The sequence below is a fragment of the Octopus sinensis genome, linkage group LG18 (assembly GCF_006345805.1).
Source record: "Octopus sinensis linkage group LG18, ASM634580v1, whole genome shotgun sequence".
In the NCBI taxonomy this organism is placed as follows: Eukaryota; Metazoa; Mollusca; class Cephalopoda; order Octopoda; family Octopodidae; genus Octopus; species Octopus sinensis.
Genome location: NC_043014.1, coordinates 30,190,781 through 30,217,000, shown reverse-complemented (window position 1 = coordinate 30,217,000; position 26,220 = coordinate 30,190,781). Strand labels below are relative to the sequence as shown.

Below are 26,220 nucleotides of genomic sequence, written 5' to 3'. Positions count from 1 at the left end.
TCCAAAAGGAGACAAAAAGCATTTGTAAATTCAGTAGGGAAATGATTTTCTTTCTCCGATGTGGGTCTTTACTCAATATATCAAGATTCTCTTCTCCCTACTTCATACAAAGTTATCCAAATATGCAAATTGGATTATATATATCTATAAATCCAGTTCTCTATATTTGTTCTCTGTATCTGACTTAACTGGAAATAATTATTGCCATTATAATCTCATGCTATGATAAATATATCAAACATTCACATGTTTCTTTTTGCAGGAAGTGATGAGTGATTTGGAGGAGAGCAAATATCAAAATGCCGAATGCCGTTTGTCTATATATGGCCGTTCTAAACAAGAATGGGAGAAACTAGCCAAATGGGCTGTGGTCAACCAAGTCCATTCAGATAATGTTCGTTGGTTAATCCAAATTCCAAGATTATAGTAAGTATCAATAACTTTTGTGACTCTATGGCCTAATTTTTTGGGGGGTTTCTTAATCATGATACTGTTATTGTTTAACTCTTAGTCACAGATAGAATATCTATAATAAAAGGTGTTCTGTTTGTAGCCTTCCCAACTTTTTTTTGTATAAATTGCTAAATTATCCAATGTACCTTCTACTACAGCGTATCCCATTCTAAAGAAAAACAACTCTTCTGATTCTGCTAGTTATTGTCCTATAGCACTTACCTTTAAATATCTCAAAAGTAATGGAGACACCCATTAACAATAACATTTCTGAATTTCTGACTTTCTTTTTATTGACCACTTGTACAATCTTGTAAAATTTGATTTGTTGTAGGACTACTCTCTATGTTTCTCACCCGTGGGCTCTTGTATCAAGGAAATTTGGTGAAAGTAATGTTATTTCTCTCAACATCAGCTTCACTTTTAATTGTGTCCAGCAAGCAAATCTCTTGTCAAAATATCTGCCTACAGTTTTCATCCATCTTTTATCTCATGATTTGGTAACTTATTGTGGCCTGCACTGATAGAAAACTTTCAGATCCATTTTGTATCAGATCTCATATTTTCTGTTCTACCCCTTTTTCCTTTTCTCATCAAGGACCTATTTGTCATCATGTTCAACAATGCTTACTTTTACACTGATGATATCCGCCCTTCATTCCTTTTGTATTCAAACTTATCCATATGTAACTTATATGCCTCTTGCTAAATCTGCATTGACTTTATGAACAGAGACCTTGAGTAGTTTGTCATTGTGAAGATCAAATCAAAATAGAAAAAAATAAAATGGTAAGAACGCCAGTTCTGCTCAAATCATCCAAACATCATTGAACCTCGCCTCTTAAACGTCAGCAGCACACAACTAGAGTTATTGCAATTGCTTCAAAAGATAAACATCACAATTCTGAGAATCTCTGATGGTAAATACATGTCCTTAACACTTAGTATTGCAGCTCAAAGTCTGGTCTTTCCCTTCAGAGTCAGAAAGTACTTCAGTCCTCAACAATTAATGTCCCACAAATCTTGGAGGAGATTCACAATGGAGTACTGTTTCTACATCTAGGATGGTGCTGCTACTACATACAGAAAAATCTTTGGCCACATCAGAGAAGGTTACACAACTGATTAGCAAAAATTCCCTCAGACATGATCCAGCCTCTGATCTACATACATGCTGCCTCCTCTCTCTGTATATTTTTCTTCTATGTTTACTACGACAGTCTTTGCTCCTGGTTAGTCTCATGTCACTCCACTCAGGCACTACCAATTTACTCTTTCTTCTCTTCTCATCACCCATACTGTGTGCAATTTCTCAGGCACCACACAAACCACTATGTCTAGTCCCTTCTCCATAGAATGCTGACTCTCTGGAATTCTCTTTCTGCACATGTATATCCTGCAGCCACTGACTTGCAACAGGGCAGTAATGGTATCAATTACACCAGACTTAAAAGCCTTGTGAAAGCCACGAGTACTGCCCCTTCCACCATATTTACCAAAAAGAGAAAAAATTTATCATTATACGGGATTCAATTTGAAACAATTACAATAAGAGAAATGTTACAAAAGAAACTTCATCTTTTGGAACATAACTATAAGTCTGAGTAAAATGTTTAACATTAAGGTCCTTTGCAGCATTCTGGGTGTTCTGCCAATCAGTTTCAGCACTTATAGACAGTTGTTAACCAATATATCTCAGTAAGATTCAGAGCATTATCATCACTATTGTTGAAATGTTGTCAATATTATTTTGAGCCCTGAAGCACTTTCAAAAAAATATTTATAGCTTAGCAGCACTCATGAATTTTGCAGACTCCTTAAGATGAGTGTTACTGCTTTGAAATTGTCAATGTAATTGTTGATTGCAATTAATTCTCTGGCCTTTTCAAAACATGATAATTCAGATTGGTTTTCTGTAATTTACCCTGAAATCATGTGACTAGAGCTAAGCAAATCTACAATTCATCTGACTTGTTTTTGTTAGTATTTCAGTTTAATAACACTGCTCCAATTGAACTTTGACTATAAAATTGATCTCTAGCATGTTCCTTGTAAGCCTCCAGTGGTAAAATCAATGAACTGTTATTTTACTTAACTGAGATGAGAAGTGACAGCCTAGATTCAGCTAATGAAATTCCTTCAAAGTCTTATGTGGAGATCATAAATCAAGTTCCACTAGTTACAGCAACAAAGAGTCCCTAATTCATTCTTCATTTGTAAATTCTTTGTAAAGATCATACATTTGGAACTGTCATTAGTTATTATTATTTATTGTCTCTGCACAGCTTTTAATGCTGGAGACGTACTATGGTGCCAGTGAACTAAGGTAACACCCCTTATTTTCCGAGCAGCATCCAGAGTATTCGAGCTGTTCCAGGCAGTGCTGTTTTCTGCAAGTGCTCCATGCTTATTGCAGCCTCTATTTGTTCCATGTACTTCTCAAGATTTTTACTCACTGTTCCCAGGGTTCCGACAATTATTGGTACTACTACCTACTTTTTCATCGACCACAACTACTTACCCTCCCATGCTAACCTGTCATAGCTATCATCTTTTCTTTCTTCCTTACTGCATACCTTCTTGTCAGCTGGGCGTGCTATATCTATGATCCAGCATCGTTTGCTTTCTTTCTCAATTAACACTATGTCTGGCTTCTTATTCTCTGTCTCATGGTCACACTGAATCATAAAATCCCATAGGATCTTTGCATTATCATTTTCGATGATGCCTTCAGGTTTATGCTCGTACTACTTTTTTGCTTTGTCAAGTCCATACTTGTTGCAAAGTGTCCAATGGACAATCCTTGCTATATTGTCATGAAGTCTCTTATATTCTTTCTGGGCTAGTGGCATACATTGACTGGTAATATGTCATACGATTTCACCATTTTGTCCTCAGATTCTGCACTTATCACTTTCTGATATGTTGTCTATTCTGTATTTGATGTAATTCATTCTTAGTGCTTGCTCTTGGGCAGCACAGATTAGAGCCTCTGTTTCTGGTTTTAAATCACTTTTAGTCATCCATAGCCATCTTTTTTCTCTGTCTGTCTTATCTTCAAAATCCTTCTGAAATTGTACATGCATTATTTTCTTTATCCACCTATTTTCAGTTTCATTAATTCTCAAGTACTTGTACAGTGCTTTATCTTTGCAATCTTCCATCCTATACAAGGCTGACCTTCTTACTTCCAATAATAGTGGTTCTGTGGCATTTTTTATATACCATGGTATGTTGTTTTCTTCTGCTCTAATGCTGTGTTCGCATCCCATCACACCTCTTCCCCCTGCATGACAATAATATGTGCATGGCATGGTGATCTCATATCAGGATAAACAGTGCGTGACTTTGCAGGTGGGGCACTTATCATCATCATCATCAACATCATCATCTTTCAATTCTGTTTCCATTTCTTGCCAAGTAACTTCCTGACACCTAGGGCAGAGAAACTCACTGTACACATTGATAGGCCATTAAAATAAACACACCAGATTGTTCATTTATTCAGTCACGTGATAAAGAAAAAGGGAAGAAAGATGGAGAAAAAGGAAAAAAAATAAAGAACATAAATGGAAAAAAGGGAAAGAAAATTCAAAGCGACAATGTTCTTCTTAATATGTGTGACGTACCAGTTAAGACAATCTTTTGCACTTCCTGCATGGATGGTAAGCCAGGAATCACCCTCAAATAATTTTCAGTTCCTTTTTTAATCATTCCAAGTACTCCTACAATCACTGGTATTGTAACCGCCTTGAGATACCACATCTTTTTGATTTTCATTAGCAAATCTTTCTATTTTCTGAGCTTATCCAATTCTTTTTGCCAAGATATTATGATCACAGGGTATGCTCATGTCAGTCAATAAACAAACTTTACTGTTTTTGTCTTTCACAAAAATAATTGTTTATTAGCTTTGATGGTCTGGTCAGTACATACTGGAAAGTCCCAAAGAATCATTACATTTTCTCCCTCAAGGTGGTGCTTGTACCATTTGCCAGCAGTTTTGATTTTATAATGCTGACATATTATCCGGTGTAGATATTGGCCAACTCTGTCATGTCTTGATTTATACTCTACAGGTGCTAAAACCTCACACCCTGAGATTAGGTGCTCCACTGTTTCAATCCCATCATTGCAGTATTGGTACTTTGAGTCTACTCCCTTTTCCATTACATTAGCTTGACAGGTTCAGATCAGTAAGCTCTGCTCTTAAGCAGCCAAGATAAAACTTTTTTCTCTCTGCCTTTAGCCCTGAGCTTTGTAGCCATTGATGGGTGTGCTTCTGATCTACATCAGCTTGTTTGCTATGGACCACATATTTGCCATGCAGAAGTTTTTTCTCCCACATATCAGCCAATTGTTCATTTTGCTTTGCTATTGATTTCACTTCTTTTGCAACTACAGTTGCTGCACTTCCATCATGCTGTTCAACCTGGGTATTATGCATGAACATACCAGCAAATTTTTTGCTCTCCTTCATTACAGAATGAAGCTTCTCATGTCTACCATGGTTTTCAACGAGTTTTAGCATCCAGTCATTCGATGTTTCAGGGTATTTGGCCAGTCCAATTGTGTTTGTTTTGTAAGAGATTTCAAATTGGATCAAGCCTTGACCTCCTCGAGCTCTGGGAAAATAAAGATGATCTGCATTTGCCTTTGGGTGGTGCATCTTATTGCAAGTCAGCAGCTTATGGATTTTCCTGTCAGCTTTCCTTATTTTGCTCACACTCCAGTTCAACACATTGAAATTGTAAATAACAACTAGAACTGCTAAGGAATTTATAGCTAACACCTTGTTACATGCATTTAACTTGGGTTTTAGGGCTGCTTGAACTCCCCTGGAATATTTCTTCCTCATGTTCTCTTTCATACTTGCATGCTGGGTGCCAGAGCCCTCATTTATTCCAAGGTATTTGTAAGTTTATTCCTGCTTGAGTTCTTTTATAACCATGTCAACATCTAACACCATTGAATGTCAGGTCAACAATTTCCCTTTCTGGGAAGTAGCTTTGGCACATTTATCAAGACCAAATTCCATCCCAATGTCATCACTGGTGGAGTTGACAATCGTAGCAGAGACAACAACTGTCTCTACATTTGTCACACAGAGCTCAATACTAATAATTTTAATGTAGCACAAATATGTCTAATGAAGCAAAAAGGAAAACTACGACCACACCAAATTGCTTGTCCTACAGTTAATCTAGAAGCATGTCTCCCAGGAAAGAGCCAGCTTGGGGTCAAAAAGTCATCCACTGGCACAAACTCTTCTCTGAATATGAACCTGGATGGTCACTTGAATGGGAACAGCCCCAACTTGAGCCCTCTAAGTTCAATACCACACCAACCATAGAAAGAAAAATGTAAGAGGATCAAATGGATCTGAGAAGGGTATACAGAAGTAATATATGTTTATTATTATTGTTATCATTATTATTATTATTATTATTATTATTGTTGTTGTTATTATTATTATTCAGTAGTTTTATTCACAAACTTACCAGCCCACTTACCCTATCCAATCTCCCATACCACTGTGCTTACATTTCTCTGCGTCTATCTTTGGGGTACACCCAACACATCTTCACCACCTCTCTCTCTCTCTCTTCCCTTTTTCTTTTCCAGCTAAGGTAGCCATGCATCTCCTCTACAGCAAAATACCTGTTTCTGTCCCTCTGTTCATACTCTAACCTCCCATCACCTGGCACTAAGCCACCTCCTTACTACTACTCCCCACTCAGTTGAGGAGTCATGTCTTGCAAGTTACTTGATGACCTCACTGCTGCCACGTAAAAAGCACCCAGTACACTCCGTAAATTGGTTGGTGTTAGGAAGGGCATCGAGTTATAGAAACCTTGCCAAAGTAAATAATTGAGCTCCTGTCAAACCATCCAACTCATGCCAGTATGGAAAATAAATGTTAAATAATGATGATGAATAATGATGACAACGATGACGACGATGATGACGATAACAATGGTATATACATTAAATGTGTATATAATAATGGTATACATTCCAATTGATGGCATATATTTCAAAACCACATGTTCTCATTGTGTATACTTTAATAGTATATTCTTTGTGTTTTTTTCTTTTTCCTCTCTTCAAGTGATGTGTATCGTTCCAACAAGTTAGTGAGCAACTTCCAACAGATCTTAGAGAATATCTTCGAGCCATTGTTTGCTGCTACAAATGATCCTAAGAGTTATCCTCAGTTACATGCTTTTCTTCAGTATGTAAGTATCCTGGTGGCCCACAATTGCTGTTTTCCCATTTCTGTGTGTGTGTGTGTATGTATATATATATATATATATATATATATATATATATATATATATATATATTATATTAAATTAGAGATAAAACCACTATTAGGCAAATCAAACAATGAAAAACATAAGCCAATACATAAAATTAATTAATTTATATTATTTTAAATATATATCAAAAGTATTAAAAGTTTAATAAAAGATAAAGAGACATAAATGGGAGAAATCGCTAATGATCTAAGTGATATGATATATATATATAAAATGTAATTTATAAATAAATATCTGTAAATATAAACCATCTGATCTTCGGAGTACCTCATTTCTTCTAATATATATATATATATATATATATATATATATACAATAAAAGCAATTAAGATTCAAGTCAATTTCAATGAATTTACTTGAATGTGGTACTTAACTTAGATGCACCAGAAAACTATATGGTGTTAACCATACAGTAATGTGGGGTGATTATAAACGAGAAAGAAGCAACAAGAATGGATTAGTTTTTAGTACAATTGTTTAATACAAAGAGAGGCTTTATTAAAAGTTACAAAAATTGCAGCAGATAAAAGTGTCCCATACTCATCAGCTAAAATACATATGAGTTCTCCAAACATCTTAGTGGGTGAGGCTATACTCATGAAGTATTGGAGATAATTTCATTAAAAGCAGATTTAGGTTGTAAACAGATTTCCGAAGTTCCTTAATGATGATGCACAGTCTTATCACAGGTTTTTAAAAAAAGCTTATTAGCTTCACAGAGAAGGTGAATTAATCCATAGTGTAGATGTAAATTTCCAGAGATATGAGGAGGAATTTCATACTCACAGACGATGAATTTATCCATGGTTAATCCGCAATGAGGTGGGTATCATTTCATGCTATATGATAAGGTATTTGCCACATTACTGTTCCTTTCACAAGACTGCTAAGTTATGACTTCTAAAGGCTGAAGGAATTTTTTGTGGAGCAAAGAAAAGAAAAGAAAGGAAAGAGAAGAAAAGAGACAAGGAAAGGGAAAAAGAAAAAAGGAAAAAGAAAAAAGAAAAAAGAAAAAGGAAAAAGGAAAAGAGAAAAAGAAAAAAGAAAAAGAAAAAAGAAAAAAGAAAAAAGAAAGAGGAAAAAGAAAAAGAAAAAAGGGGAAAGAAAAAAGAAAAAAGGGAAAGAAGGGAGAAAAGAAAAAACGCCCACATAGAGTATACTGTGACAACTTTGAGGGAAGGGAGTTCTAAAGTGACATACTACACAGAAGAATTTGTAGACTGCCTGGCTGGCTTGAATTTGCAAGAATCCAGGAACTATAAGGAGAATATTATTTTTGACCAGTAAAACAGCTATTTATTGCCAACCTGATGTAGTTGAAAGCAGATATGAATCTAAAGAGAATCTAAAGAGATAACAAGGTCAGGGGTAGAGGGGTCAAAGGCTATCATCAAAAGGAAATACATTAAGAGAAAGAATATCTAAGTGCAATCTTAACAAGAGGTCATTTAAATTTATTTGTTTATTTATTCCTGTTACTGTCTTAAATTGTTGCCGTTACTAGTTATACATTGACAGACTACAGGTCAAAACTTAGAAGATTAGTTTACAAGGTGTGATGGAATTATCTATTATTTTGAAATTTCTCATACTACTTTTCAAGGGAGTAGCCTTACTTATTTAATTTTGTAAAAAAATTTATGAAGCCTAAGTAACTTATTTTATTAAAGTTGTGTTACCTAAATTTAGATTAAATTCAAAATTCAAAATTAGAAGTTAAGATTTAAAAATTAAATAAATAAAACTTCATTTAAGCAACGTACAAGTACTATTCATTTCCTTGTGCTCAAAATCAGGTGCAGTTATAAAGAAAAAGATATCTATAGTGTGAGAACTCGCAGTTATCTACTTAAAAATTAAATGTAATGCTATACTAGTAAAAACCCAGCTATATCTATCTATCTATCTTGTTACGATTATTCTATACAGTTATTCATTTAAAATATTTTAGCGTCTTCAATTTAGCGTGGACACAAACTTGTCCTACTTCAATATGGTTATTTAACAAACCTCTATTTTTTCTATGCCTTAGAATTTCATAGGTCTCCATGGAGCAGAGTTGGCAACCAACCCTGTTATTTTTATACGGCATTGCTCTCCTAACTATTTCCCAATTAAGGTTATAATTCCTGTTATTATTTTTGAGTTCCCAGATCTTACTTGAAAGTGTGGTGGTACCAGCTTTATGACGTAATTTAAAAGATGAGACGGGATTTTTAACTCTGTCTTTAAAATTTATCGTACAACCAATGTAAAAAAATTTGTTATTCTCAGTAGATATGGTACATTTATAGATTACGTTATTTTCCCCGCATAGACCAGGTGCCGGGCATTTTGACTTAATTCTACACTTACACGCAGGAGGAACAACTTCAGATGTTGGATTATTCATGGGTAGATGTCTTATGTTCCTGTTATTTTGATTATCATGAGTATAATTATCTTTATTATTATTATTATTATTTTTATAGTTGGTGCTGCTACCTAAAGCATTATTATTATTTATTGATCCTTCTGCTCCATCTTTTAGGTCTAAAGTCCTACCATGATTATTTACATTATTGGTAATGTTACTATTATTGTTAGTATTATTATCAAACTGTATATTGTTGCTATAGATATCACTGATATTTTCATTCTCTGTATTTTCTCTATTAGCCTTACTTCTATTATTAACATTATTACTTCTATTAATATCGATATTATTATTACTCCTATTACTGTTAATATTATTATTAGTCATTCTGTGGTTACTGATTCCATCCATGTTTTGATAGTTACTATTGTTGCGTTTATTGTTGGTAGTATTATTATAATTGTTGTTGGTATTCATGTTGGTATTATTATTTTTATTTTTATCTTTCCTGGCTAGTTTAATGTTGTTATTATTGATCTTAGCTATTAAAGTGGACATATTTGGGAGGGTTGAATAAGAAATCCTAACTGTTTTCTTAGAAATAATTCTATGATATCTACGAGAGATTGGGAAATTTTTTTCTAGAATTACTTTGAATTTGCTCTGTATATCCGATTGAATTGCACAGTTGAAAGGAATATTCAGCCATATTATATCTTTCTTATTAAATTTCCTTGAATTAGAATCAGGGTTCGTAGAATTATTACTATTCATCTTATCAAAGTCATTGTACTTATTACTATTATTTGTGTGCATCTTTGATTTATCTAATTCGATTTTATCCGAGTTTCCTATGCTTTGGTCTTTTCTTCTATTTGAATTATTGGGCTTGTACACTAGATTTGCGGTTACCGTGAATCTACTTCTACTTCTATTTCGGGCCTGGTCTATATTGCTGCTTATGTGATTACTGATAACTTCTTTATTAGGAATATGTAAGTTAGGAATATATATATATAGGCGCTGGGGTGGCCATGAAGCTTGCTTCCCAACCACATGGTTCTGGATTCAATCCCACTGCATGACACCTTCTACTCTAGCCTCAAGCTGACCAAAGCCTTGGGAGTGGCTTTAGTAGATGGAAACTGAAAGAAGCCTGTTGTATATATGTGTGTGTGTGTGTGTTGTGTGTGTGTGTGCATGTATATATATGTAAATATATTTCTATTTATGTATGTATATATATATGTATATATATATCTATGTATGTATGTATCTTTGTGTCAGTGTTTGTCCCTCACCACTGCTTGACAACCAGTGCTGGTGTGTTTATGTCCCTGTAATTTAACGCTTCAGCAAGAGATACTGATAGAATAAGTACTAGGCTTTAAAAAAATAAAAAAATAGAAAAATAAATTGATACATTCAACTAAAAATTCTTCAAGGTGGTGCTTCAGCATGGCCACAGTCTAATGACTGAAACAAATTAAAGAGTAAAAGAGAATATATACACGTGTGTATGTATATATTTCACTACAATTGACTATTCTCCTTTCTGTATGAGGTCTGATCAATATGTATCCGGACAGTTGCCATAGTAATGAAGTTAAAGCATGCAGAGTGAAGCTGCTTGGCACAGATTGACCCTGAACTCTGCTGTGCTTGTGTATTAAGTTTTAACATTCTAGTTAAAGGTGTGTAGTTTTAACATTCTAGGAAGGTGTGTAGCATGTGATTGTCACATTGACCGTGACAGAGAAGGTTGTCATGGCGATACCTGCTCAGAGGCCTACAAAAAGTTGCAGAAAGTGTATGGAGAGGAGTGTATGAGCTACACACAAGTGTTTGAGGGGTTCAGGTGTTTCCAAGATGGTTGAGAAAAATACCAATAGTGACGAATGTTCTGGGAGACCTGCAGCCAGCAGAACTGAGAAAAACATTGAAAATGTACATGAAACTGTGAGGGAAATCGTTGAATCACCATCTGTGAGTTAACAGAGGATGTGCAGATTAGTTATGGCTCAGTTCAGTCCATTATCACTGAAGATTTTGGTATGAGACACGTGTCTGCCAAGTTTGTGTCAAAACTGCTTTCAGCTGACCAAAAAGACACTTGGGTTTCAGTTGCACAAGATCTCCTTGATTGTGTCAAGAATGATGAAAAACTTTCGAAAACTTTGCATATCATCAAGCTTCTGGCAAAATTTGATGCAGATTCTCAGCTCAACTTTCTCTGTCATGGCCAATGTGATGATGACGTGCTACACACCTTTCTTCCAATTGCTGCTGTTTGCAGCAGAAGTGAGCTAGAACATTAAAGCTTTGTGCACATGCATAGCAGAGTTCAATGTCAATCTGTGCTAAGCAGCTCCACTCTCTGTGTTTTAGCTTTGCTACTATAACAACAGCCCGGATAATTATTGATCAGACCACACACACACACATATAAACATATATATATATATATATATATATATATATATATATATTATATATATATATATAGGCGCAGGAGTGGCTGTGTGGTAAGTAGCTTGCTTACCAACCACATGGTTCCGGGTTCAGTCTCACTGCGTGGCACCTTGGGCAAGTGTCTATAGCCTCGAGCCGACCAAAGCCTTGTGAGTGGATTTGGTAGACGGAAACTGAAAGAAGCCTGTCGTATATATGTATATATATGTATGTGCATGTATGTTTGTGTGTCTGTGTTTATCCCCCTAGCATTGCTTGACAACTGATGCTGGTGTGTTTATGTCCCCGTCACTTAGCGGTTTGGCAAAAGAGACCGATAGAATAAGTCTTACAAAGAATAAGTCTTGGGGTCGAGTTGCTCGATTATAGGCGGTGCTCCAGCATGGCCGCAGTCAAATGACTGAAACAAATAAAAGAGAGTAAAAGAGAATATATTCTAGCCACCAATGGTTGTCTTCTTTCCTGCATCTATGTATTCTGGCTGCAATAGCTGTCCCTCACTGTAAGTATTCAGACCAACATCCTGTGACCATTCTGTTCTTTCTGCAATAAAGTTTTTATTGTCAATACTTTGCAGAAATCTAAACAAAGATCAGCGACATCTCATGTTGTGATGTTGTTTAGCCCTAGGTCAGTTTTGACTAAGTGTGCCTATGACTAAAGATCTTTTTGTTGTGATCATCCTGTTTTTTTTTTATATCAATGACTATATTGTTCAGTGTATTCTTTTTTTTTTTTAGAAAGAAGGGTATCATTTCAGGAATATTTAGCTGCTATTCTTTGCAGGTTTAGGAATTTTCTTTGTTGGTCTATCTTACAGATATCTAAATATTACCACAAAGCCACTCGTTTTCCATGGTGAGAAAAAAACAATGAAAATGACACCAGCGCTTGACTAGTATTTTATTTTATTGATAGCCAGACAGATGAAAGACAAAGTTGACTTTGTGATTTGAGCTTAGAATAAAATGTAATATGACTACCTAGTGCAAAGTATGCAATTTAATACTCTTCTGATTATACAATTTTATCAAACATGACGCAATAATAATATTAGTAGAGATATTACATTCTGAGTTCAGATTTCACCAAGGTCAACTTTGTCTTTCATCCTGTTAGGGTCAATATAATAATTACCATTCAGCACTGGGGTCAATGTAACTGATTAGCCCATTCCTTCAAAATTTCAGGCTGTGCAGAAAGAATATTAGTAGAGATGAAAAAATGACTGAATAGATAAGTTATGAACTTCTAACTGCTCATTTGTGAGTTCAAATCCACTGCTAGTATGTCATTGTGTTTCTGGGCTGGACATTCAACTCAGCTAGGAATAAGGTAGTTAATGAAACAATTAAAATATATACAATTAAATGAGAATGAGTGATTAACACAAAATGAAGTGGAGGACACAGTTGACCCCACAAACCACATACTCACACTGAAGACTTTGCTTTCTCCTTTTTTACATTCTCGATTAAACAGGTTCTTTCACTCGCAACATACTTGCTATATACTTCCATCTTTTACGAAACACACTTTGTGACAGGCATTTCTTCTCCAGCCTTATTTTCCGTTTCATCTATTTCATCATTTATATCTATTTATTCTAGTTATATTTATACCACGTTTTTAATGCGATAAATTTATTATAAACAATAAGTCCTATGTTTAAAGATTTAATCAACAGAATATATTTGTTAAGATATTTCGGGTTTTTATTTTAGGATATATCATTGTATTTTGTTCAATTTTTTATTGAAAAATTACGTATTTTTATATATATTTATATTTTCTTATAAGATAATATACGTATATTAATTTAATTATTTTATTGTTTTTATCTTGGATCTGAAGAGTGACAATATTTAAATTGAATTGATTTTACTGTTATCAGTTTGAAAATATAGCCATGAAACACGCGTATCCTATTTACTAATTACTATTTATTTATTATTTTGTACTTTATTTAGTTCTAGGTAAATGTTTTATCGTATATTTAATTTTGTTCTATATGGTATGATTTAATTATATCATTGTTGAATTGCTACATGGTGGTTCTCTAATTTATATACATATATCATGTATTGTGAAATTTGATTTAGTTTTACTAAATTGAATTTTTCACTGTAAGTTTGGAATCATATTCCCTAATATTATATATATATATATATATATATATATATAGTTTTAAAAATACAAAGGAAAAATAAATTAATATTCTTAGTCTTAACTTTACAGTTTAAACAAAGATATAGTATTTCTATTATTGAAATCTTTGTGTGAACCCTGTAATATGGGATTTCCTAAATTTGAGATGCTGAGAGATTTAGAATTGAGGAAGGCCAGTAAAATCAGCATTATTTATTAAATGTTCTCCCATCTACAATGCCTTATGAGCACATCTTGCTAGGCCCTACTGTCTTCCTACTCTGCCACCTACTATGATAACTAAATTAACTTAACACTGAAGGTAAGTAAACTTATATATTTCATACCCTTCTGCTGGATCCTCCTGACTTCCTACTTAAGCCTTTCTGCTGTCCCCTTCCACCACTGCTCTCCAGGCTGTTTGCTGCACCCATCTGGAAATAAAATAATACTGGTGCAGGCATGTTATGCATATGAAGGATGATAGTTGGGTAAAGGAGTTTTGAGTGATCCAAGTGGGAGGAACCTGTGGAAGAGAAACCCTGAAGAAGACATAGGAAGAAGTTTTCAAGATGACAAAGATCACAAAAAATGGTGAGTTGCCATGCTGAAGACCTCAGAGAAACTAGCTTACAAAATAATGATAACAGCAACAACAATGATGATGATGAACACAACAAAGAAGATGATGATAATTAGTGCTTTAATTAGCTTCATACCATCTGGATATGGCCATGCTAGAGCATTTTTGTTTCATTGTTAGTATTATGCTGCCTGTTGTGAGCTGAGCTATTTTCTTTAACAAAGTCATGGGATAACTGAAATGAAAGAATAAAAAAAAGGGAGGATGTCCAATGAGTTGTTCTCTGTATTGGCAACAAAGGGCTCCCCCTCCATCTCCCTCCCCACTCTCTCTGCAAAATGGAGTCTGTAGGAATCCTTCATAAGTTTTTAAAAATTTCTTGAACTCTGATGTTTCTTGTTATATGATTCTTGACTTTTCTTTTATAGGTTTCAGGTTTTGATTCTGTGGATGATGAATCGAAATCTGAGCATGTGGTATTTGATGCTGACAGTCCCTTTCCACGCAACTGGACCAATGATGAGAACCCACCATATAATTACTATTTGTACTATATGTTTGCTAACATGACCGTCCTCAATCAATTCCGCAGGTCAGCTTTATCATTATCATTATTATTATTATGATTATTATTATTATATTATTATTATTATTATTATTATTATTATTATTATTATTATTATTATTATTATTAGTGTTGTTGTTGTTGTTGTTGTTTTTGTTGTTGTTGACAAGCATTACTAAGTTGAGATTAAGTCTTAGTGACAAGTCTGTGACCGCACATAATTTTCATTCTCCAGTTTAACAAACCAGTTAATAATTTTCAAATTGATTGTTAGCTGTATCCCTCCTATCTCCTCAGTCTATTGAAGTTGATGAAGGCCTTGGCTACTGCCCTCTCTTCTCAATTTGATGAGTAAAAATATAAATACAACAAAACTAAGTTTTCTTTTCAACAACAACAACAACAACAGTTCACTGCTTAACATAAGGTAACTTCCAATCACTCTTTTCTGTTAACATAGATTTCTCATTCTCAACTCTTCTCACTGAAGACCTATGTAAGCTATGTGTCATGTTTCCTCATCTTCCAGTCTTTGTATGTGTAATTCTAAGAGAAAGCATATCATTTACCTTGATCGAGTGTAAGATAACCACCATTATTTCCACCACCACTACCACCACCTCCTCTTCCTCCACATTGTCATTATCATTATTATCTTGTCATCATCATTATTATCATCATTGTCATCTTCATCATCATCATCATCGTATTTATACTCACTTCTGTGTAACCAATTTATAAATGCCTTGGTGCCATTAACAGTTGTCTATCCATCTTGAGATATTCCTACCTGGCTGATATACCCTCCAGCCTTCTTCAGGTACCTTGGGGAAATTTCGAACCTGGGTTCTCATTCCTAAGGCATTTTTTTATATTATTGTTGTTGTTGTTGTTGCTGTTGCTGTTGCTGCTGCTGTTGTTGTTGTTGTTTAGGTCACTGCTTGGAATTGAACTCGGGATCTTGGAGTTAGTAGCCCACGCTCTTAACCCCAAGATTCCGAATTCGATTCCAAGCAGTGACCTGAACAATAACAATAACAATAATAATAATGATAATAATAACATCGAAATATACCTTAGGAATGAGAAACCAGGTTCGAAATTTCCCCAAGACACCTGAAGAAGGCTGGCGGGTATATCAGCCGAAACGTTTTAACAACAAACAAGATGTAAATAATGTACATAATTCCTCATCTCTTAAATATAGAACTGTATTAGATAAAGTTGCTGTACAATCTCAATCCTGCATCGGATTTTATATATATATATATATATTTATATTTATATTAAGGGCATTACTATACATTAATGCCTCACGCCAAGAGGGACTCTTAAAGTCAAAACTACCATTCACGCTAACTACTTGATAAATTCTTATAAAGATTTTATCCTATTTTTCAATTGTGTATATATATATATATACATATATATATATATATAGGCACAGACATAGCTTTGTAGTAAGAAGTTTGTATCCCAACCATATGGTTTCAGGTTCAGTCCCACTGCATGGCACCTTGGGCAAGTGTCTTCCACTAAGGCTTGGACAAGTGTTTTCTATCAAAGCTTGGGCTGACCAAAGCTTGGGCTGACCAAAGCCTTGTGAGTGGATTTGGTTGACAGAATTTGAAAGAAGCCCATCATATATATAGAACAGAACTACTTATAACAAACCATATGCAAATTAACCAACTCCAAAAAGAACGTCTGCTTGCTCACTGCAGGATACAATATACCTGCATGATATTGCATAATATCCCTGGATTTCTGAAAGAGATCTGGTACTTTATTTGAAAACAGACATCATGAGATCAGATTTCATCCCTTCTCTTCATGTATTTCTTGATCTTCGCCTAGGTATGTCTGGTACTTTCTCACACTCCACCTAAACACCACGCATGTACCTTGAATTACTCATTGCATCTGAATTTGCAGACCTGTCTAACCTACGTTAACATAGATCAATTTTTAAAATCTTTTTCTTGTTTCAGTCATTAGACTGCAGCCATGCTGGGGCACCACTTTGGAGAAATTTTAGTTTGATGAATTGATCTCAGGACTTATTCTCTTTTTTAATGCCTATATTTATTCCTTTACTGAACCTCTAAATTGCAAGGATGCAAACACACTCATACTAGTAGTCAAGTGGTGGTGAGAAACAAACACAGACACAAAGATATATAAACACACAGACATACGTACACATATGCACACACGTGTGCATGCACGCACGCACACGCACACACAGACAGACAGACACACACACACACATACACACGCGCATGCACACACACACACACACACACACACACACACACACATGCAAACACACGACAGACTTCTTTCAGTTTCTGCCTACCAAATTCACTCACAAGATTTTAGTGCACCCAAGTAGTAGACACTTGCCAAGGGTCCAACATAGTGGGACTGAACCCAGAACCATGTGGTTTATTATTACACAGCCACACTTGTGCCTATGCATACATCTATTACATGTATCATACTTGCATCCATTGTTGTTGTTTCAGAGAACGTGGTTTCAATACATTTGTCCTTCGGCCTCATTGTGGAGAAGCTGGCAATGTGACTCACTTGGTGGCTGGTTATATGCTCAGTGAAAGCATTGCTCATGGACTGGTCCTCAGAAAGGTAACTAAACACTCTTATATATTCATACCAGATATCTCTATCAGTATGTCTGTATATAAAAGTGTGTGTATGTGTGTGTGTGTGTGAGAGAGAGGGAGAGAGAGTGCATGTGCGAGTGCGTGTATGTGTGAGTGAATGTGTGTGAGTGTGTGTTAGAGGGTATGCGTGTGAGTGCATGTTTGTGAATGTGTGTGTGTGTGTGTGTGTGTGAGAGGGAGAGAGAGTGCATGTGCAAATGTGTGTATATGTGAGTGAATGTGTGTGAGTGTGTGTTAGAGGGTATGCGTGTGAGTGCATGTTTGTGAATGTGTGTGTGTGTGTGTGTGTGTGTGCATGAGAGAGTAAATGTGTGTGAGTGTGTGTTAGAATGTGTGTGTGTGTCTGTATCTGTCAATTTGACATTTGTAGCAGTGCAAGTAGGAAGAATCTCTCTCTCTCTCCCTTTGTCTCTCTGTCCCTTTCTCTCCCTCCCTCCCTCTCTCTTTCTCACTCACATGCCTGTACATGTATGTTTACACAGTTGTTCATGCACACACACACACACACACATACACACACACACTCTAAACCACAAAAGTCAACTCTACATTAACTATTGTGACAAAGTGATGTTACATGAACCAGAGAGATAGTGACGGTGTGATGTTACATAGACCTGTGACATAACAAACAACAAATCAATGTTACATGAACCAATAATGAAGTATCAATGTGACATGGATCTGAGACATAGGACAATGTCATGTTACACAAATTTGTGACTGATAATATATTGTCACATGAACTTGTAATACGCATTAAGCATGACACATCAAATCAAAATTTAACAAAACAAAAATATAAAGAATTTTCCTAGAAAAGAAACCTATCGTTGTGTGTGTTTGTTTAGTTTAGTTTAGTTTAGTTAGTTAATTTTTGGCTCAAAAAGCAAAAAGCAAGGCCATGTAAGGGGACATGGAGTTATGTACAGGGTGGTGTTCATGTAAAGAGTTCAGGCCACTTGTGGTCAAGGGAGACTTTGAACCGAGCGGTCGTTGGCATCTTCACCATCTCGTCCAGCAGCTTATTCCACGGATCCGCAACCCGGACGGAGAAAGTCCCTCTCCTTCGATTGAGATGAAATCGTCGCAGATAGAGCTTTTCGGAGTGACCTCGCAGCCGACGCTCTGGAGCAGGAGTGAAGAACAGCTCTTTCAAGAGGTTACACTTTCTGCTTATGATGTTGTGAGCAAGAATGAGATCACCATGGCGCCGTCGTTTTTCTTGAGAATAAAGGTCGAGCGTTTTCAGCCTTTCTTCATAAGACAAATTCTTGAGACCAAGTGTGTGTTTCCTGTGTTTATGTTTGTCCTCCACTACTGCTTGTCAACAAGTGTTGGTGTGTTTACATCCCTCTAACTTAGTGGTTTGGCAAAAGAGACCAATAAAATAAGTACCAGGCTAAGCAAAAAAAATAAGTATTGAGGTCGATTTGTTCAACTAAAAGTTCTTCGTGGCAGTGCTCCAGCATGGCCACAGTCTGATGATTGAAACAAGTAAAAGATAAAGATATTTCAATATGCATTTAAAGAAATGACAAGATAACAGGAATTATGTAACCATCTTCAATACCTTACAGCTGTTTCTTCTATAAGATGTTGTGAACTCAGAGCTGAGTGCTTCTGCATCGCCTTATAGCTTCCTTGAATTTTAGAAACTCTGAGGAAGTTATGAGATGATGCTCAAGCACTTATCTCTGAGTGCACTGCACCTTATAGCAGAAACAACTCTTAGCTAATGAAGCTGATTATGTAATTTCTGTCCCCTTAATGTGAATTTCTTTAATTTCATGTCATGCTCTGTACTCACCTATCACTTTATTCTGAGGCATATGTATATTGAGTTCTAACGCTAGGCTGTTAGTATCATTATGTATAGGCCCAAGTGTGGCTGTAGGTGCAGGTATAGTGTATAGTTAAAACGTTTGCTTTGTAGCTATGCAGTTTCAAGTTCAATCCCACTTTGGGTCGACTAATTGTGAGTGAAATTTGGTGGCTGGAAGCTGTGCAAAAGCCTGTGGTTCTGTGGCTCTATGGTTAAGAAACTTGCTTTCCAATCATGTGGTCTTGGGTTCAGTTCCATTGTGCAGCATGTCGAACAAGTGTCTTCCACTATAAGCCTTGACCAACCAAAGCTAGTCGATTTGGTAGGCAAGAACTGAAAGAAGTTCATTGTATATGTGTGTGCATGTGTGTGTGTGTGTGTGTGTGTGTGTGTGTGTGTATGTATGTGTGTGTATATATATATATATATATATATATATATATTATATATATATATATATATACGTGTGTGCATATTTGTGTATATGCATGCATATATGTATGTATATATATGATTGCATTTGCGTTTGTATGTGCATTTGTCTATACTCTTGTCTAGACATCACATGATGGTTGTAAATGAGCCTCATCATCACTATCATACTAGCAAAGGTCGTTCATTTCCTATCTTCTGTGAAAAACGTGTCTGGCTATAGAGAAACAGGTGAGGGTTGGCTTTTAGCATTATTTGTATTATTTAACCCTAGACGTAAGTATAAGACAGTAAGGTGAGGCATAGCATTATAAATAGCTATTATCTTAATTCACATGTCATATGTGTCAAAGAAATAATCAACAATTAAAATATATAACTAGAATTTCCACTTGTTATCACTTAAACAAATAAATATATTAAGTCAGACACAGAATTCACTTAAAGTATTCCTTGTTGTTTACTTTAAATTGAGATCATTGTCGTCATCATCATCATCACCACCATAATAATCATGATTACTAGGAACAGGTGAGAGTTGGTTGCAGGAAGAGCACCTGGCCAGAGAAAATCTGCTTCAGCAAATTCTGCCTGACCCATACGAGCATGGAAAGTAGATGCCAAATGATGACAACAATGACGATGATGATGACGACAAAGATGATGATGATGACAATGGCAATGACATGTACGTGTGTGTGTATGTGTGTATGCATGCTTCACATTGCCACTGCTTGCGGGGTAGCAGTGACATTTGTTAATTCACTCACCCCTTAATTAATATGTTTCACAACTCATTGGTTCAACATGTGAAGACTCTTTTACTCTTTTACTCTTTTACTTGTTTCAGTCATTTGACTGCGGCCATGCTGGAGCACCGCCTTTAGTCGAGCAAATCGACCTCGGGACTTATTCTTTGTAAGCCCAGTACTTATTCTATCGGTCTCTTTTGCCGAACCGCTAAGTAACGGGGACGTAAACACACCCGTATCGGTTGTCAAGCAATGCTAGGGGGACAAACACAGACACACAAACACACACACATACATATATATATATACACATATATACGACGGGCTTCTTTGAGTTTCCGTCTACCAAATCCACTCACAAGGCATTGGTCAGCCCGGGGCTATAGCAGAAGACACTTGCCCAAGATGCCACACAGTGAGACTGAACCTGGAACCATGTGGTTGGTTAGCAAGCTACTTACCACACAGCCACCCCTGCGTCTAAGACTGGTGGAATTAAATACTTTACTTACAAACAAGTGAAGGGTTGGCATTGAGAATAGCAATCGTTCATAGAATACTGTCTCAAGAAGTCTTGTCCAAGCCAAGCTGGCACAATCATCACCAGCACGGTTATCACCTGCATAGTAACCATGATTATTATGGTGATGATGACGACGTCAATGATCTCAATTTAAATTAAACAACAAAGAATACTTTAAGTGAATTCCATGTCTGACTTAACATATCTATTTGTTTAAGTGTTAATGGGTGGAAATTCTAGTTATATATTTTAATTGTTGATTATTTCTTTGACACATATAACATGTAAAGTAAGATAATTTATATGCTATACCTCACCTTACTGTCTTATACTTACTTCTAGGGTTAAATAATACAAATAATACTAAGAAATATTATCACTGATAAAAGTGTATTTGTACTAATTTTTCTTTCTTCTTTCAATATATTTTGTCATAATCTTTAGGTTTCCTATTCCTCTCTGTGTGCATGTGTGTGTGTGAGCATACATATATATCAAACAATGATAGTGAGTGCTCATCACCACGTTGGTGGATAAAGATTCTTTATTTCTGGATTAAGGCTACCATTGGTTTCATGTTAAGAAAGCTCTTGTAGTGACGCCTGGTTCCAGACACCATTTTGTGATTTTCATTCATGCATGTGCAGGGAGTAGTCTTCTGGAAGGCCTGTTGGAAGCCCCTTATCTGCATGCACAGTCACTACATATACATCAAAAGCAAAATTTCTTCAGGGGCCCTTAAAATGCTATTGTAGATCTCCAATTTGCTATTTTGTTGTGTGGATCCTCAAAATCTTATGTGAGTCCTCAGGGGGATATGGACCCCGGTTGGGAACCACTGTTCTATATTGTCACCTAACCTGCTACAAATGGTTGCCAAATCTGTTTCAAATCTCATCCCGATTTTAATGAGGTAGAAACACATTGCATAATATAGTCCTTGCTTACTTGCTTAAAGTTGCCCCTTAGATCTGATGATCACCAAAATTATCATTGATATTCCTCTGTGTGTGTGTGTGTGTGTGTGTGTGTGTGTGTGTGTGTGTGTGTATGTGTGTTTGTGTGTGTGTGTGTGTGTGTGTGTATGTGTGTGTGTGTGTGTCTGTCTGTGTGTGCGTGCGTGCGTGCATGCACGCGTGTGTGCATATGTGTACGTATGTGTGTGTGTTTATATATCTTTGTGTCTGTGTTTGTTTCTCACCACCACTTGACTACTAGTATGAGTGTGTTTGCATCCTTGCAACTTAGAGGTTCAGCAAAGGAATAAATATAGGCATTAAAAAAGAGAATAAGTGGTTGGCTGGAAACTATTTAAATGCACATCTCATTTAGGGCTCACCTGGAGCTATACAACAACAATCCTGATTTCCAAATTGACAACTGCAAATTAGAGAGATATATTGTAGTAACAATGAGATGATGTAACTTCAGCATTGCAATTTAGTGGAACACTTATCGAAGATTTGATGACAAGGATGAATATGAACCAGTTCTAGTAATGGGATTACAAGGAGGTACTACTTAGGTTACAATGAAGTACTTCTTATTTTTACTCTGGATACATTTACACATCTGCTTGCTCATGTCATTAGGAAAGAATTACCTCTTTATTATCACAAGATATATATAGGAGCACTCCGTCGGTTACGGCGATGAGGGTCCCAGCTGATACGATCAACGGAACAACTTGCTCGTGGAATTAACGTGCAAGTGGCTGAGCACTCCACAGACACGTGTACCCTTAACGTAGTTCGCAAGGAGATTCAGCGTGACACAGTGTGACAAGGCTGGCCCTTTGAAATACAGGTACAACAGAAACAGGAAGAAAGAGTGAGAGAAAGTTGTGGTGAAAGAGTACAGCAGGGTTCACCACCACCCCCTGCAGGAGCCTCGTGAAGCTTTAGGTGTTTTCCCAGTCTGGGAATCGAAACCGCGATCCTACGACCGCGAGTCCGCTGCCCTAACCACTGGGCCATTGTGCCTCCACTATCACAAGATAATTATTATGTAACACTGTTTCTTTAATCTAAGCGTACATTTGAGTCTAGTAATTTAAAATCTTTCTTGCTTCTTGTTAAAAGTTAAATTGACACTGTTATCTCCCTTTACTCTAGACACTGCTGCTCCTCGTATATTGTTTATAAAACGAGGGATTTATTCTTTTGGTTTAGTAGTAGTAATTGTAGTTGTAGTAAATTGTGGTGGGTGGCAGAATGGGTAGTGGAACAACGAGAAAAAATACCTTACAGTATTTACTTTTGTTGTTTTACATTTTGATTTCAAATCCTGATTAAGTGGATGCTGACTTTCATCATTCTGGGACTGATAAAACTAAAGTACCAGTTATATACTAGGATAAATATAATAGTTAATCTAATCAACCCTAGTGTCCATGCTTGAAATCATTATTACCGTTGTTGTGTTTGCTGCTACTATTGTAATTTAACCAAAGAAGGTGGATATCATTTTCAAACCCTTTCACTTGATGAAGTTGTGTTCAAGTTGAACATCAACCTCCTCAGCTGAACATCAACTTCTCTAAGTTGAGACCTGTAGGTAATATGGGATTAGGAGTAAGTTCTAGAGATTTTGCAGTTTTGGCAAAGAAGGATGATTTGGAGAAGAAACAGAAAGTCTAGCAGCAAATTGAAAGGTAAAAGAACTTTCTGGTCTTTTCCAAATGGTTTTCATACCCTTGATATTGTAAATACTATGTAAATGTCTTTCAGATGGTAAGGGTTGGTCATTGCCTCAAGGCACTGAAATTATCATTTCTCATCTGTACAGCTACAATATATGTATGTGGTGTTGTAGTCAATATTGCCTGTATAAAAGCAGACTAACTGTGGTATTGTAGTTAGTATCTCTCACCTGTATAACAACAGTGTTGCTGTGTAATGTTGTAATTAGTATTATTCACCTGTACAACCAGAGTTTTTCTGTGTATGTAGCAGTTGGGAGTTGTTAAGTCTTGAACTATGAGAGATATGAAGGGAAATATTAAGGATGATTTTAGACAACTATTTTGCTGTCTCACATAGAACAGGTTAACACATATTTACTGGCAGGAGTACTCAACATAGAAATAGCATTTGCATGTGTGTGTGTTGTAAAGGAATTTATATGAGCAAAATTAGAGCATTTGTGTAAAGTAATATATACCAATATAGCATCATCATCATCATCATCATTTTATACTCAGTTTGTGGAGGTAAAACATGTGTTGTTATAGTTTGAGTTAGTTCTTATTGGCCTCACTCATACATTTCATAAACAAAATGTGTGAACAAGATGGTTTGAGGACCATGTATCACTTATACTTTCCATTTTAACATGGTTTTTATGACTAAATGCCCTTCCTGACACCAACCACTTTACAGGGTGTAGTGGATGTATTTTTATCTTAGCACAGCACTAGAAAGATTGCCTTGTTTCCAGCCAAAACTCACTGCTCCATATTGTTTCCACTTGTTCTGGGCAATATGATAGAGAGGACCATAGAAGAAGGGATGGTAAAAGAGAGAGAATGAGGATGAGAATGTGTTAGAAGAAAGACTAAGATGTTAAACCTGTCACCTAACTTTAGGTGCATAACCCAATGTTGGATGTGTCACCCAATATTAGCCCTGTCACCCAATGTCAGCCCTTTTGACTCAATGTTAACCCTATCACCCAATATTAAACTTGCTTCCCAATATTAGATCCCCTCCCAATGTTAACCCTACTAATCACTGTTAATCCAAATACCAAACAATATTAACCACATCATAGCCGGTAAGCAGGCCAAATCATTAGCACAATGGACAAAATGTGTAGCGGCATTTCTTCCAGCTTAATGCTCTGAGTTCAAACTCCGCAGATGTCAACTTTGCCTTTAACCCTTTAGCAGTCAGATTACTTTGTCAAAAGTGATGTTTATTTATTCACATTTCTTAAATTTAATCATATATAGGTGCAGGAGTGGCTGTGTGGTAAGTAGCTTGTTTACCAACCACATGGTTCCGGGTTCAGTCCCACTGAGTGGCACCTTGGGCAAGTGTCTTCTACTATAGCCTCGGGCCAACCAAAGCCTTGTGAGTGGATTTGGTAGACGGAAACTGAAAGAAGCCTGTCGTATAAAATAAAATAATAATAATAATAATTGTGTACAGTGCTCAGGTGCACTACAACTCATCTAAAGTGTATATATAATCAGGTGTAGTTTCGACGGATTTCGGGAAGCATGAGGGCCTTAAAGGATGCAGTGTCATGGCAGTCAACAACTGATGCAGGCAGTTTATTCCACGCTTCAGCAACCCTGAGCGTGAAAAAATGTTTCCGAAAGTCATGGGAGCTGTGCTGTTTTCTGACTTTGTAGGCATGTCCACGTGTGTTAGACACATGGAGATCAAAAAGGTGTTCAGTGTTGTTGTTGGTGAGGTGGTTGATAACCTTGTGGGTGTTTACCAAGTCCGTCGCCAGACGCCGGAGCTTCAGTGAATCCATGCCCAGGGAAACAAGGCGCTCAGAATATGGTAGGTGTCTGATGGAGGGTATGCATTTGGTTGCACGTCTCTGGACAGATTCCAGGAGGTCAATGTTCTGAGCAAGATAGGGATTCCAAACTGATGATGCGAATTCCAAGTGTGGTCGTACCATAGCTGTATACAGTTTTAAATAGATGGCTGGAGAGCGGCTAACAAAAGTGTTGCTGAGTGATGCCAAGACACCCTTGGCCTTCTTGACAATTTTAGAGATATGCTTTGTCCAACGCAAATCACTGCTGACAGTGATGCCTAGGTCATGCTCGCAAGAGGATTTCTTGATATCAGTGTTGTGAAGGGAGTATGTGGACGCAGGGTTTTTTCTCCCAAAATGCATGGTGGTACACTTGTCCACAGCCAGTTTCAGTTGCCAGTCTGTGATCCATTGCTGCATTGTGTCTAGGTCTGATTGCAGGAAAGAGTTGTAGACATCAGGATCAGTCCTCTTGATTTCAAGGTACAGCTTGATGTCGTCTGCATATTTCAATACTGTGGCATTCTTTAAATTGGCATCTATGTCATTAATGTATGCCACAAACAGGAGGGGACCAAGGACAGATCCCTGTGGTACACCCGAT

At 36.4% G+C, this 26,220-nt stretch overlaps 1 protein-coding gene and 1 long non-coding RNA gene across 6 annotated transcripts in view; one reads left to right on the top strand and one right to left on the bottom strand.

The window, feature by feature from the left end:
• LOC115221479 (AMP deaminase 2-like) overlaps window positions 1–26,220 on the top strand; it is a 126,072-nt gene that overhangs the window by 51,709 nt on the left and 48,143 nt on the right. For all 4 annotated transcript variants that reach the window (XR_005002866.1, XR_005002867.1, XR_005002868.1 and 1 more), the window contains 4 exons: window positions 263–426; window positions 6,566–6,692; window positions 14,764–14,927; window positions 17,429–17,549. Coding sequence is in view for 1 of the 4 variants with exons in the window: in XM_029791670.2 (XP_029647530.1) it covers window positions 263–426; window positions 6,566–6,692; window positions 14,764–14,927; window positions 17,429–17,549 (576 nt within the window). In the remaining 3 variants the exon portion in view is untranslated. The remainder of the gene's footprint in view (window positions 1–262; window positions 427–6,565; window positions 6,693–14,763; window positions 14,928–17,428; window positions 17,550–26,220) is intronic.
• LOC118766956 overlaps window positions 14,442–26,220 on the bottom strand; it is a 42,646-nt gene continuing 30,867 nt past the window's right edge. For both annotated transcript variants that reach the window (XR_005002870.1, XR_005002869.1), the window contains exon 2: window positions 14,442–14,570. This is a non-coding gene — a long non-coding RNA (uncharacterized LOC118766956). The remainder of the gene's footprint in view (window positions 14,571–26,220) is intronic.